General features: G+C 44.1%; 1 protein-coding gene across 6 annotated transcripts in view; it reads left to right on the plus strand.

Annotated features, from left to right (window-relative positions):
• The window catches only part of Cab39l (calcium binding protein 39 like), a 105,259-nt gene that overhangs the window by 86,921 nt on the left and 4,018 nt on the right, over positions 1-14,320 (plus strand). For all 6 annotated transcript variants that reach the window (XM_075949925.1, XM_075949926.1, XM_075949924.1 and 3 more), the window contains one exon: positions 8,053-8,196. In XM_075949925.1, the coding sequence (XP_075806040.1) occupies positions 8,053-8,196 (144 nt within the window). The remainder of the gene's footprint in view (positions 1-8,052; positions 8,197-14,320) is intronic.

Here is a 14,320-nt window from a genome sequence, read left to right on the forward strand (position 1 = left end):
TCCCCCAGGGTTGTAACTATTTTCCTGAAATGCATTTGCCAACCACATTTCATTGTCAGAACCCTTTTTATCAGCTAGTAATCCTCAATCAGCCGTGCAGGTTGTATACCTTCTAGCCACTGCACAGCTCACTTGGGATGTCAGGATGGTGGTGACCACAGGACAGACAGTGCATATATTCTCAATATTCGATGCAATTTTAAAGTAAGGTAATGAACTAAGTCTGTTTTGTAAGACTTCTACATTTCTTCTCCTGTGGTTTGCGTTAGTCACGCTGTGTTTCCCTTTATTCATGCTTTCACTGTCCCAGCTTCTGACTTAGTTGACGTCAGTTTTCAGCCAATCATTCAGCACTTGTTATTGAGGTCCCCTTGCGTAGAAACCAATGAAAGGTGATCCATTTAGAGAAACTTCATCCTGTTCCAGAGCTCCTCATATTGAGGCCAAGGAACTGACCTTAGGCAGAGCAGTGACCTCAAAACTGTGTTGTACTATGTCCAGAGATGTGCTGAAGCCCCCTGCTTAACTGCCACTGCTGAAAGTTCTGAGACAGAATCTTTGTTTTTAGTTGTGTATCTCCTGGTGTACCCATCAGAGCTCCACTGGATAGCTCCAAACCATGACCACATCAATGGCCCTGGTTAAACAGAAACACCTGAATGTGGAAAAGAACTTGTGGGGATGAATGGGGCTTAACAGGAGGGAGATGAGAGTAGGGGCTAAAAGTAACAGAAATGTATCACACACAGAGTTGTCACAGAGAAAATTAGCAAGAAAATTAAGATGTACCCTACTGTCACAGCTGTAGACCTCTATAAGGGACAGAAGGACAGCCGGAGAAAGTATAGGAGAGGTGCTGGAGGGGAGTGGCACTCGAATAGTAAAGAAAGCGAGAGTGCCTAAGACCAGCATGAGAGGTGACTCAGAGCAGTGGTTCTCAGCCTGTGATCACAGCCCCTTGGGGAGCTGAACAGACCTCTCATGGGGTTCACATGTCAGACACCTACACTGTGATTCGTAACAGTAACAAATAAACAGTTATGAAATATCAGGAAAAATAATTTTATAGTTGGGCATCACCATGACATGAAGAACTGTATTAAAGAGTCACAGCATTAAGAAGGTTGAACCACTGCCTTTGATATTTCCCAAGTCCCTCTTTGTTTGTTGAGACAGGGTTTCACTGTGTAACTCTGTCTGTCCTGGAACTTGCTTTGTAGACCATGCTGGTCTCGAATTTACAGAGATCCGCCTGCCTCTGCCTCCCGAATGCTGGGATTAAAGGCGTGCACTGCCATTGCTTAGCCTCCAGTCCCTGTTTTCAATGTGAGGCTGACAGATACTGAGCCAAAGTAGAGTTTGTATGACACTAAGTGGTTGAGCCAAATTAAAAGAGGAAAGATGGGGGTCTTTGGACTTTATCCTCGGCCGTAAAATGTTATCCTCAAACCATTTTCAGCAACGACCAGAAACCAGACCAAACTTTTCCTGTCTCTGAGACCTCAGGCCCAGTCAGAAAGCTCTCCCTCTGGCCTGTCTTGCCCTTTCTTTCTAGCAGATTGCCTCCCCACCCACCTCTCCATTTCTTTTCTCTAGCTGGCTTTGCCCCATCTTGTCCTCTTTTCCTGTCCATATTTTAATAGATTAGAACAGAGCCTTACTTGTAAGAACATACTGGCTTTTTAATTTATTTGTTTATTTTTATAGTACGGGGGATGGAACCCAAGGGCCTGGGTCAACAAGCACCACTGAGCTACATCCCTGCTCAGATGTAGAAACTATAGGTATTTTTTCAATGAATCAAACTAAGTTGTTCAAGTAAATATTGCTAGTCATTAACCCTAGAATTCACCTTTCTCAGTCAGTCTCTGGAAGGGTCCATCGATGTTCTGTTGGTAAAGCTGGGATTGGTGGGCTTATGAAACTGGTTCCAACAGTGCACATCTGCACCCAAGAGTAGAACCTACCCATCCAGCACCTGAGTGATGATGTGGGATCCCCCTGTATGCTGTGGTTACCATTAATGAATAAAGAAAACTGGCTTGGCCTGATAGGGTAGAACAGAGGTAGGTGGGGAAAACTAACCTGAATGCTGGGAGAAGGAAGGTGGAATCAAGAGAGAAATCATGTAGCCCCACCGCAGCAAGCCACCACCATGTGGCGATACACAGATTAATAAAAATAGGTTAAATTGGCCGGGCGGTGGTGGCGCACACCTTTAATCCCAGCACTCGGGAGGCAGAGGCAGGCGGATCTCTGTGAGTTCGAGACCAGCCTGGTCTACAAGCGCTAGTTCCAGGATAGGCTCCAAAACCACAGAGAAAGCCTGTCTCAAAAAAAAAAAATAGGTTAAATTCATATATAAGAGTTAGCCAATAAAAAGCTAGAGCTAATGGGCCAAGCAGTGATTTAATTAATACAGTTTCTGTGTGACTATTTCGGGGCTAAGCAGCCAGGAACCAACTAGTGGCCTCCTTCCAACAGAGTGATGGACAGTAGAGTGGGCAAGAAGTTCTCTGTCCTTGTTGCCTCAGTGCCCTTCCCCTGCTAGACGTCCACTTCAGGCCTGGAGCAGACTTTTGTACCTAGTTCAGAAACACCTGTAACTCTCCCTTTCCTACTGATTTACAAATGCTTCTGTGTACCCAAGAATATTGTTTGCTGTTCTTCGTTAATCTCCTGAGACCTGCTTTTCTTGTCCGAATTCCTTTCTAGACCAGGTATCTCAAATTTGGCGGACACACATTGCTTAAATGGGACGGGGAGGAGCAGACCAAAGTGTGTGTCAAAATGCAGAGCTATGAAAGGGCAAGTTGGCTTCAGATGCTGGCTTAGAAGCAGGGATGCTGCTGAAAATAGTGCTGCGGCTGCCACCCTTGCAAGGGAGCTGAAGGGTGGTGGACTGAACTGGTCCACATGTCAGTGTCAAGCTTACTCAGCAATGCTGGCTCCCTTCTCAGAGAAAAGCGCTACTCTGGGGAGCTCTGCTGATGCCAGCGTGAGTTTTCCTTTGAGGAATTAGATGTACGGTCTCAGTAGCTGCTGTCCCAGTAACCACATTTACAAATACGGACCCTGTAAGGTTGTGTCTGTGATGTCCCCAGCTGTAGGAAATGAGAAGTGAGATAGTCATAGGGGCAAACAGCTTCATCATATGAACAGGCTGAAGTGCTAAGTCACTTTCTGCTTCCAGAGCGTTGGCTACTGCTGCCTTTTGTCAATCATGTTCTAAAGTTTCCTAGACTTTCTTGGTCTTGGGATGCTTAGACTCCTGGGCCAGGAAAAAGTAATTAAGAGAGAGATTCCTTTCCCTCATGCGCTGGAGCTTAGGACCTTATTTCTGACCTTCAGAAGCCTGGCTTTAATTACTAGCAAGAAAGACTGTGATTAAAAAGAAGCTTGGTGGAATTTTTTGGCACTTTGGTCAATTTCATTAAAACAGCACATTTTAGAGGAGAACCTCTTAATTACACTAGCCTCATGATTAAGTAAAATGAGGATGTGTTCCATTTCCTTAGAACAATGCGGCTTTGTGATGTGTTGTGCTGCACGGCAGTGCGTCACCATTGTCCTTGTCAAAGCTAATTAAAGTAGATTGACAGCTAATGGCCAAAAGACTTTAAAAAACTAAACATATTGTTCACATGTTAATTAACACAAAGCCCCCCAAAATAGAAGAATAGAGAAATATGTATTGCCTGCAGCACTAAGGAGAACACGGGAGTCATTCCAAAGTAATGCCCTAATTACTAATTCCAATTGAGTTAGAGATATAAGCTATGCATATCCATGAATATCCATGTAGGAAATCACTTTAGGGGTGGGTGTACTACTGAACATGCTCAATTAAAAATGCATTCCTGAACATGCTTATTTTAAGGAAAGCTAGTACTAGCAGTTTTGGAACACATTGAGCTCAAGGTCATGTGTGTCTGTGAGAGAGTATAGGATTCTGGAGACAGGGCCGTGAGCGTGTTGTGCGTGCTCCTCCACCTAGCTAGACTCCCACCCTTCGTTTTTCAAGACAGGGTTTCCTCAGGGAGCTTAGGCTGGCCTTGAACTTGTTTCCTGTGTCCACAGCTGGGATTTTTAAGTGCACCACACACCTGGCTAAAGCTTGTATGAGCAGAAAATAAAATTGGAATGATTTAATCCAATTGAAGTCATAATGGAACCTCAACAAATCCTTACTGAAGAATCGGTGTAAATTTTTATGTAAAATTTTTTTTTAATTTATTTATTTATTAAAGATTTCTGTCTCTTCCCCGCCACCGCCTCCCATTTCCCTCCCCCTCCCCCAGTTAAGCCCCCCCCCCCCAGCCCGAAAAGCAATCAGGATTCCCTGTCCTGTGGGAAGTCCAAGGAACCCCCACCTCCATCCAGGTCTAGTAAGTTGAGCATCCAAACTGCCTAGGCTCCCACAAAGCCAATGCGTGCAGTAGGATCAGAAACCCATTGCCATTGTTCTTGAGTTCTCAGTAGTCCTCATTGTCCGCTATGTTCAGAGAGTCCGGTTTTATCCCAGGCTTTTCCAGACCCAGGCCAGCTGGTCTTGGTGAGTTCCCAGTAGAACATCCCCATTGTCTCAGTGTGTGGGTGCACCCCTCGCGGTCCTGAGTTCCTTGCTCGTGCTCTCTCTCCTTCTGCTCCTGATTTGGACCTTGAGATTTCAGTCCTGTGCTCCAATGTGGGTCTCTGTCTCTGTCTCCTTTCATCGCTTGCTGAAGGTTGATATTCAGGAGGATGCCTATATGTTTTTCTTTGGGTTCTCCTTATTTAGCTTCTCTAGGATCACTAATTATAGGCTCAATGTCCTTGGTTTATGGCTAGAAACCAAATATAAGTGAGTACATCCCATGTTCCTCTTTTTGGGTCTGGCTTACCTCACTCAGGATAGTGTTTTCTATTTCCATCCATTTGCATGCAAAATTCAAGAAGTCCTTGTTTTTTATTGCTGAGTAGTACTCTAATATGTATAAATTCTATACTTTCTTCATCCATTCTTCCATTGAAGGGCATCTAGGTTGTTTCCAGGTTCTGGCTATCACAAACAATGCTGCTATGAACATCGTAGAGCATATACTTTTGTTGTATGATAAGGCCTCTCGGGTATATTCCCAAGAGTGGTATTGCTGGGTCCAGGGGTAAGTTGATCCCGAATTTCCTGAGAAACCGCCATACTGCTTTCCAAAGTGGTTGCACAAGTTTGCATTCCCACCAGCAATGGATGAGTGTACCCCTTTCTCCACAACCTCTCCAACAAAGGCTATCATTGGTGTTTTTTATTTTAGCCATTCTGACAGGTGTAAGATGGTATCTTAAAGTTGTCTTGGTTTGCATTTCCCTGATCACTAAGGAAATTGAGCATGACCTTAAGTGTCTTTTGGCCATTTGAAGTTCTTCTGTTGAGAATTCTCTGTTCAGCTCAGTGCCCCATTTTATAATTGGGTTGATTAGCTTTTTACGGTCTAGTTTCTTGAATTCTTTATATATTTTGGAGATCAGACCTTTGTCAGTTGCGGGGTTGGTGAAGATCTTCTCCCAGTCAGTAGGTTGCCTTTTTGTCTTAGTGACAGTGTCCTTTGCTTTACAGAAGCTTCTCAGTCTCAGCAGGTCCCATTTATTTTTATAGTATACTTATTGTATGTAGTATGGGGGCTTCATAAAGATTCATTTACATACTAGTATATTACACATTTTGAACATACTCATTTCTCTCCACCTCCTGTAGTCCCCTCATTTTCCTAGTCTTGACTTTAATCTCCAGGGCACATGTGCATACAGGTGATTTTATGTGTCTGTATAAATGGGAGAAAACAGGTGATTTTTGTTTTTCTGATCTGTTTAGCTTAGTGTGGAGATCTCCAGTTGTTAACAACTTACTTCTAGCAAAGAACTTACTTCATTCTTCTTTATGACTAAATGAAACTCCACCGTAGGGGGATTTTGTAGTTCAGTTGGAAGAGTCCTTGCCTAATGTGCACAAAATTCTGGATTCAGTCACCAAAAGTACATAGTCCAAATGTTATGACACATGCCTGTGATCCTAGCACTAGGGAGTTAGATCGGAATTTCAAGGTCATCCTAACTACACGGTGTGTTCTAAGCCAGCCTGGGCTATGTGAAACATTTCTCAAAGAGAATCAATTGTATATGTATCTCATATTTTCTTCAATATGTACCAAATAGAAGAATACACTCTGTATAGAATCACCAAAGTTCCCAGGTAGCCAAAGCTAAAGAATAGCTTTGGCTACCTGGGAGTAAAAGGAAGGGAGCCAGAGGAATCATCATACCAGTGTCCGAGTTAATCTGAAGAGCTGTCATAATGACAACAGACACGCGGATTCATAGAATGGGAGATCAGAGAAAGAAACAGAGCCACACAGTTAGAGATAAAAATGAAATAAAGCCACACGGTTAGGGATAAAATGAAATAAAGCCACACGGTTAGAGATAAAAATGAAATGAAGCCACACGGTTAGAGATAAAAATGAAATGAAGCCACACGGTTAGAGATAAAAATGAAATGAAGCCACACGGTTAGAGATAAAAATGAAATGAAGCCACACGGTTAGAGATAAAAATGAAATGAAGCCACATGGTTAGAGATAAAAATGAAATGAAGCCACACGGTTAGAGCTTCCCTTTGCTACTTGTGTTGTGTTTGTGTCGCATTGTTTTATTGTGTGTTTGCCAGGTAGAAAGGTTCCAGCTTTAGTGCTGGAAAGCAGTTGCTGGCTTGACAGTCAGGGCTGCTTTATCTTGAAGGCTGAAGAGCCCTTTGCCCTAAATTAGTTCAGGAAGACGACACTCCTGTCTCCCTCTCCAGGGGCGCTTGGAATGAGAACTTCTCATATAGATTCAGGATACATGTTTGTTTATTTTTTGGCCTTGGGTCAGGTTTTATAATAAAAGTCGGTGGTTAAAAACATATATTGCACCAGGCTGTGGTGACATACCCCTAACACACTACCTCAGCAGAGGCAGACAGATCCAGCACCCTTCTCTGATCTCTCTAAGCACCAATCATATATATGCTACATATGCATACAATCAGGCAAAACACTCACACATAAAATAAAACACATCTGATTTTAAACAAAATTAAGACAAGGATAAAATAAGACTTCCTTAACATGAAACCCTTTCAGCAAACCAGGCATTCATGCATCAGTTTTGTTACTTGTGTTCTGCCTGAATGTTCTTAGAGCTGGGAAGCAAGGTGACGGACGCAGATGTGGATCAGGCTATCTCTTAGTATGCTGAGCAGTGAGTGACTGAAAAACTGCTTCAAGAATTAACAATAAATAATAATCATTTCGTAGCCAAGCCATAGGAAAGCTTAACGAAATAGCAACAATATCATTTTTAGGCCTGACTGGTGATGGAGGAGGGTCATCTGTCTATGTGTTACTTTTATTGGTTAATAAAGAAGCTGCCTTAGCCCTTTGATAGGACAGAAAATTAGGTAGGCGGAGTAAAGAGAACAGAATACTGGGAAGAAGGGAAGTGAGGCAGACACGATGAAGCTCCGTTCCAAGATGGACGTAGGCTAGAATCTTTCCCCGTAAGCCACCACTTCTTGGTGGTACACAGATTATTAGAAATGGGTTAATCAAGATGTGAGAATTAGCCAATAAGAGGCTATAACTGATGGGCCAGGCAGTGTTTAAATGAATACAATTTGTGTGTTGTTATTTCAGGTGTTAAGCTAGCCATGTGGGAGCCGAGCTGCGGCCTGCTGGCCTCATCACTACAGACTGGTTGATTGTTGTTTCTTTATCTCTTGGTTTGTTTGTTTGTTTGTGTTTGTTTGTTTGTTTGAGATAGGGTCCCTGCTATGCTCACTGGTCTGCAGCTTGTGGACTCAAGTGTTCTTCCTGCCTCCACCTCCCAAGTAGCTAGGGCTGCAGCAAGCACTACTGTGCCTGGCACACACCTGTCATTTACGGTGCCTCACAACTTTTCACACTAGCCTTGGGTTTTGATTCCCTCCTGGTGAGCTATATGTGAAGAGTCAGATAATGGCTTTGGCTTTGTGTCTTGCAGCTGCTAGGCGAGCTAATCCTGGACCGCCACAATTTTGCCATTATGACCAAGTACATCAGCAAGCCAGAGAACCTGAAACTGATGATGAACCTACTTCGAGACAAAAGTCCTAACATCCAGTTTGAAGCCTTCCATGTCTTTAAGGTAAAGAGAGCTGATACCTGACTGAGTTTTTTTTCAGCTGTGAAATGGCAAAGTATCTGCTTTTTCCTTTACTTTACTTGGGAGAAAATTAGATAATTCTTTTGTTTTGCAAACTTAGATTATATTCTTCCACTAATCTAATTGCAGAAAACCATTGCTTCAGTTCTAGCCACAACTGGGCAAATTTAAATTTGCCTCTGGTCTTTACATGTAACTTTAGAGAAGTTTGACATCTGCAACAAGCTGATCTAACTTTAGAGGGTCTGCCACCCAGTATCGTGCAGTAAGATAAGCAGTTGTTTTCAAATTAAAATCCACTGAAAAGTAAATGATGTTTGACCTGCCTGGTAAAGGCCTCTTTAGCATTCACTAGAAGCCAAGAGGATGGGAAACGCAGCGAGGCCAAGCTTTGTGGCTCTGCCACCATACTTAGCAGCTCAGTGCTTCCTTCCCTCATAGGGCCGGAGAGATGGCTCATAGGTTAAGAGCACTGGCTGTTCTTCCAGAGGACTGAAGTTCAGATTCCAGTACCCATATGTGGTTGCTCACTGCCATCTGTAATTCCTGCTCCAGGGGATTTCATGCCTCTGGTCTCTGAAGGCACCTGCAGCCATATGCACATGCCCATATGCAGACACACATACCTACACATAATTAAAAAGAAAGACTTCTTTTCCTTCACAGGTTACAAGTGTGATCCGAGATTAGCTAGCATGGAAGACCTGAGTGCTGCCTTCTGCTTTTGCCAGACTCCTCTCTGACCCCAGGGCACGTCCTGAGACTGCACCCAGCTCCTAGGGTTCATTTGTTACTTCTATAGAAATGGGGGTCTTTTTGTTAATATTGAGTAATAAAACTATCTCCTGGAAATTTTAGATAATAGACTTAAATATATACAGATAGAAGGTAAATGTTAGTTTGTAATCCCGTGCTCCTAACTACTATGGACACAGTTCCTTCGGCTGTATTGACATTATCCCACTAATGTATCCTAGTTCGTCACATCCTGCTGTGCCATCCGTGAACATGTGTGCCATGTGTAATGTCGGAACAGTAGGCATCCTCCTTAGTCACTGGGCATTTTATTCTAGGATAAACGGCTCTGAGTGATTTCTTACTACTGCAGTTCACACTCTGTATCTGGCCAGCTTTTGCCAGTTTCAGGTTGTTTTCTGGAAGTTGATGTGTAAAGTAGACATAAAAAGCTCAGTGAGCTTCAGGAATTTTTGGTCTTAAAAGTGTATATTCAGAGACAGAGTTCTTTGTCTTTTAGTGGAGGGCATAGCAGTTTATAAGGCTATGGTTGCTTTGACAAGTTAGAAACTTAGTATTTCTGCTTCCAGGTATTTTCCAAGAAGCCACTAGAATAATTAAAATGTTAACTTAAAATTTTCATTTATTCCCACAATTGACAAGCTGATTTTTTTTTAATTTGAAAACTTGCCTCTGCCTAGGTTTATACATTTGCAGGCACAGAGAAAAGGAGTGGGGACAGGGGAGGTGTCCAGCAGTTGCACTGTGGTTGAAAGCAGCCCAGGCTGGTGATGTACAGCTTGTGTGTGTCTGAGGTGCCGCGTGTCATCTTACATTCTTCTCTGTGTTAGAACTGTCTCCTGAACAGTAAACAAACAGTGAAACAAAGTGTGACCGCGTGATTCCGGGAAACTCCCAAGTGGCAGAGAGCGGCAGACGTGCCTCAGACTCTCCTGAGGAATGACAGCACAGAAAGCCTTGTGCCAGGCTGCTCTGTGCCTCATTTTGTTCAGAAAGCATGAATATAGAAAGATTTAGCGTGTCGCCAACCAGAAATGGCCTGCTCCTGTCCTCAGACAATCCGAATTTCATTTCCCTAATCAGTGGACAGAGTAGGAACGTTTAAAAATAGTTGACCACTGTTTACTTGTGTGTGTGAATTGGGCCTACCCTGCACCTCAGCTTTTTCTTCCACTTCAAGTATGACTTGTTTACTTCCCAAAAATAATGTTTTGCTATTTAGAAAAGCAAAAGGCCCAGACCTTGTCACTTCTTTATGAACAGTTGCACTCCCCTCAAAGGGTCCTCTGTAGAGCTACAGAATCTGGGACAGGCTCCTGGAAATGCCTTCGCAGGCCAACATTGTCAATCCCATTACCTGGCTGAGTTCAGGGATTCTGTGCAACTCCACTTCAGGAAGTCCATGGCCCTGGACAGTGCAGCCGCAACATGGGAAATCCTGGGGTGAGAGTCAGGAGAAGCAGTCTGGGTTGTGCACCAGGGCCAGCAGAAGGCATGGGCATATCCACCTGCTCTCTTATTTGAAAATGAAGTGCTTAAATTAAAAACGAAGTTACTGGGCTCTGAGGCCTGTGTCTTTGTGTCCTTGCTGTCCCAGAAAAGAACTTGAGCCGCTGTTAGCTCACCTCTCCCTGCTCCTTTCCTTTCCAGTTTCCCCAATAACAGTGAGCTATGTTGCCACTTCCCACCAAACCTTGAGAGGGGTTTGTCCATGGCATGGACTGACCCCTAAAGCCACTGGAACTCAGATATGGCCAGTGACAAGACTCAAGCCCCAGTTACTACAGACGGACATGTATATGAAAATGTCAGGTACAGAAGCCAGCCTGACAGTCCAGCTGAAAGTTGGTGCACAGTGCCTCTGGACAGGAATAGCTTTCCTACCAGTCGCTCTGGAAGGAATGCCAGACCGTAGGTCAGCTGCTGAAGAACCAGCCATGAATCACTCACTTCCTTGAGGACAGCTTTCCCCAGAACACCTGCTCTGCTGGCAGCAGCTCCAAGGACATCCCTGGACTAAGTGAGCCTGAGGACTGGCAATGATTTACTAACATCCCATGTTGTAACAGCACCTGAAGGAGTGTGTATTTGGGCGTGGTGGTACATATCTGACCTTCTTAGCTCCTCCAAAGGCTGAGGCAGGACAGTCGCCTGAGTCCAGGTGTTTGGTGCCACCCTAGGCAGCTAGTGAGACTGTCTCAAAACACACGGACTGTTTATAGTTCTGCTGGTTTAATGGTTCGAGGCATGATTTAAACAGTGAGTGCTCGACTTCATGCTGTCCTCATTTGGTGTTGCTTGGCTCCGTTCAGTTATTAACACAGGCCGAGCAGGGAAGTGAGAACGCGCAGTCAAGACGCTGCTTCTTCCTACTTAAAACGTGCTTCCCTTAAGAGAGTCATCAAAGGTTTTCTTTGCTGTGTGTGTGTGCGTGTGTGTGCGTGCGTGCGCGTGCGTGCGTGCATGAGACAGAGAGAGACAGAGAGACAGAGAGACAGAGAGAAAGATTGATTTTAAGAAACAACATAAAGTCGGGTGGATAGGATCTGGGAAGAATTGGGGGAGGGGAAAAACAAAGTCAGAATATATTTTATAAATTTTTCAATAAAAAAAGAAATTCCTAACGTGAAAGTAGAGTGTACAGCTTAGTAGGGTTCTGCTTGGTGTTGTGAAAGTACTCAGAGCATCCCAAAACATTTTTAGGAGAATAAAAAGTGAAGCCCATATTTAGTACCTGTAACACAGAATAAGAAAATAACCATTTTTCTCTGTACTGGAAATTGAGCCCAGGACCTCATGCATGCTTAGCTGTTACTCTACAACCTGAGTAGACTTCAGCGCTAGAAAATTTTAGGTTGCTTTTGATAGAATTTTGGAATGGATACATCATCTCCTACATTATCTCCCCAGTTGTGTCAAGTCTCCAAGATGTATCTGAATACCTGCTAGTCAAGGGCATTGCCAGCATTGCATCGTCTGCGTTGGTCAGTGCTTTCCCCGGCAGAAGATGCCTCTCACGCTCCTAAAGTTAGGCAGGTTGAGGACCCTCATTTGGTGGCTGAGGAAGCTGTTTGTGTGGGAGATTCAAGGACAAGTTTATTAGCATACATTCTGCCACTGAACTTCATCTCCTAGCTGTGGGGCTGTAGTGTGACCTTGGGTATTTGGGAAAGAGCTGTGTGGTTTGGTGACAATTTAAGAAAGGAGATAGATAATAATGAAGTCAGCAGTGAGTGTGTGAGGGTGACTGCAGGAATGGCATCCTCTAATCCTTCTCAAAACTCAGTAATGTTTTGACAATAAGCATGCGGGGAACTACTGCTGCCACGGCACGAACAGGTCATGAGAACGCCGTGCTGAGCCACATTGTCATTGATGTAGACTGTCTGTTGATAGGAGGTAGGTGGCGGGGGGGGGGGGGGGGCACAGTAGATGTGACTGCTCCTGGGTGTAGGGCTTCTTTGGGTTGACAAAAGTATCTTAAAGTTGAATGTGTTGACACACAATTCTGTGACCATACAGAAATTGTTGGGATATATTTTTTAAATGGACAGACTACATGGTATATGAATTATGTGTCGATACGATTGGTTCTAAAAACTTTAAAACATAAATGGCTTGCAAGTCATCAGAAAGCTTCATATCCGTTCAACAGACTTGCAAGGCTTGATTTATATGAGTCAAATTAATGTATTCATTATCTCTAAGTAAATTCCTAGAGACATCCAAGGACAATATGAAGGAAGCTGGAAAAAAAACTTCAGAAGGAAGGTCAGAGGCACTCCTGTTCCCTTGACCTGCTCTTGGCTTTTGAAGCTGTTTTACAGAAGAGGAGGGTTGTGACTGTACCCTTCCCTCTCCTTGCTCTTGTCTGTGGGTGAGAGCACGCACTTTAAACCAAAGGCATGATCTGCCTGTGTGTGGCACAGTGCTGGCCTGACAATCAGCAGTAGCCATTGCCTGTATCCGTGCTCTAAGCCTCACCTAGAGAACAGCAAGCAGCCTCTCCCCCACCCTACCCTACCCCAGACCAGTGATAATGAGAGCCTATGGCATATATAAGTCAGCTAGCCAGTTCCCAGTGAGTCCACCCTGGCTTTGTTCAGGTGGAGACCAGCTCCGTACTCTGTGATTGAGACTCTGTGTTGAAGGCCTGTAATGGCTTGTAATAGTCGCTGCTCCAGCTGACCAGGAAGATCGTGAGTTCAAGATCTGCCTGGGCTATAGAATGGTTTCAGGAGCAGTCTGACCAATGTCCCAAAAAGTAAAACAGGGCTGGCATGTGTGTGACTCAAAGGCAGAAGGCTTGACTGTAATGTATGAGGTGTTACCTTCAACCCCTGGTACCACAAAAACAGAACAAAACAGCAAAAATGCAGAATGATAGAACAGAGTACAGACCAGTGTGTAAAAAAAAAAAATGCAAGCTCAGTTTTCTTTAAGATGAAAGACTGCGTAAGTCTTTCTTCGTAGTGAATCTGTCTGAGTGGAGGGGTTTGGAGGACTGAGTTAGTATTATTTATTGTGGTGCTGGGATGGAACCGAGGGCTTTACAAGTTCCCCGTCACTGTAGCTGCTCTGCTCACTTCACGTGTCATTTCCCTGGTTTCTCTCCTCATCACAACGAGAGAGCAGTGACAGAACAGTGTCTCTGTTGTGAGCGCTCTGGGAGTCAATTTCCAGCCCGCTGGCCTCTGTCACCCTCGCTTCCTGCCTTGGTGCTCAGGGAGCCTAGTCGTCCATAGCATGGGCACCTCCCTTGTAGAGCTTGGCCAGTCACTCTGTAACAGAAGCAAGCTAGCCGTCTCTAAGATCACCAGTTTCTGGTGTGCGTGTGTGTGTGTGTGCATGTGGGGGGGTATATGTGTGCACGTGTGAGGGGTGTGTGTGCGTGCATGCGTGTGTGTGTGTGTGTGTGTGTGTGTAAGAATGACTATTTTTACTTCTGTGGAACTCCATGTCACATGTACAAAGTGTTCAGTGGACAGCAAAGCTGGGCAAAGCCCTCCTGTGCCTCATCAGCTCCAATCCTTACTGATGAAAAAAAAAATTGGATAAGATCAGTGAAGATGTATGCAAGGTTTAATATTCATAAGAAGCATTCGAATCTAAAATGAAGAATAAAATATTTTGTTTCCTGAATTAAATATTTGAATGTGGCTACTGCCTTTTCCTTTGTGTTTGAAAACTTCGTAAATTACATTTCTGAGACCTGTCATGTAAACTGAGGGATGCAGGCCATGAGACAACAATCCAAAACACAGCAGGCAGTTTTCATGTGTTTACAATGGTTTAGCGGGACTCTGAAAATCGCATGTAGGATGGGAGCTACAGCAGCTATTCAGTATAC

This window comes from Microtus pennsylvanicus, chromosome 15 (genome assembly GCF_037038515.1).
Source record: "Microtus pennsylvanicus isolate mMicPen1 chromosome 15, mMicPen1.hap1, whole genome shotgun sequence".
Taxonomy (NCBI): Eukaryota; Metazoa; Chordata; class Mammalia; order Rodentia; family Cricetidae; genus Microtus; species Microtus pennsylvanicus.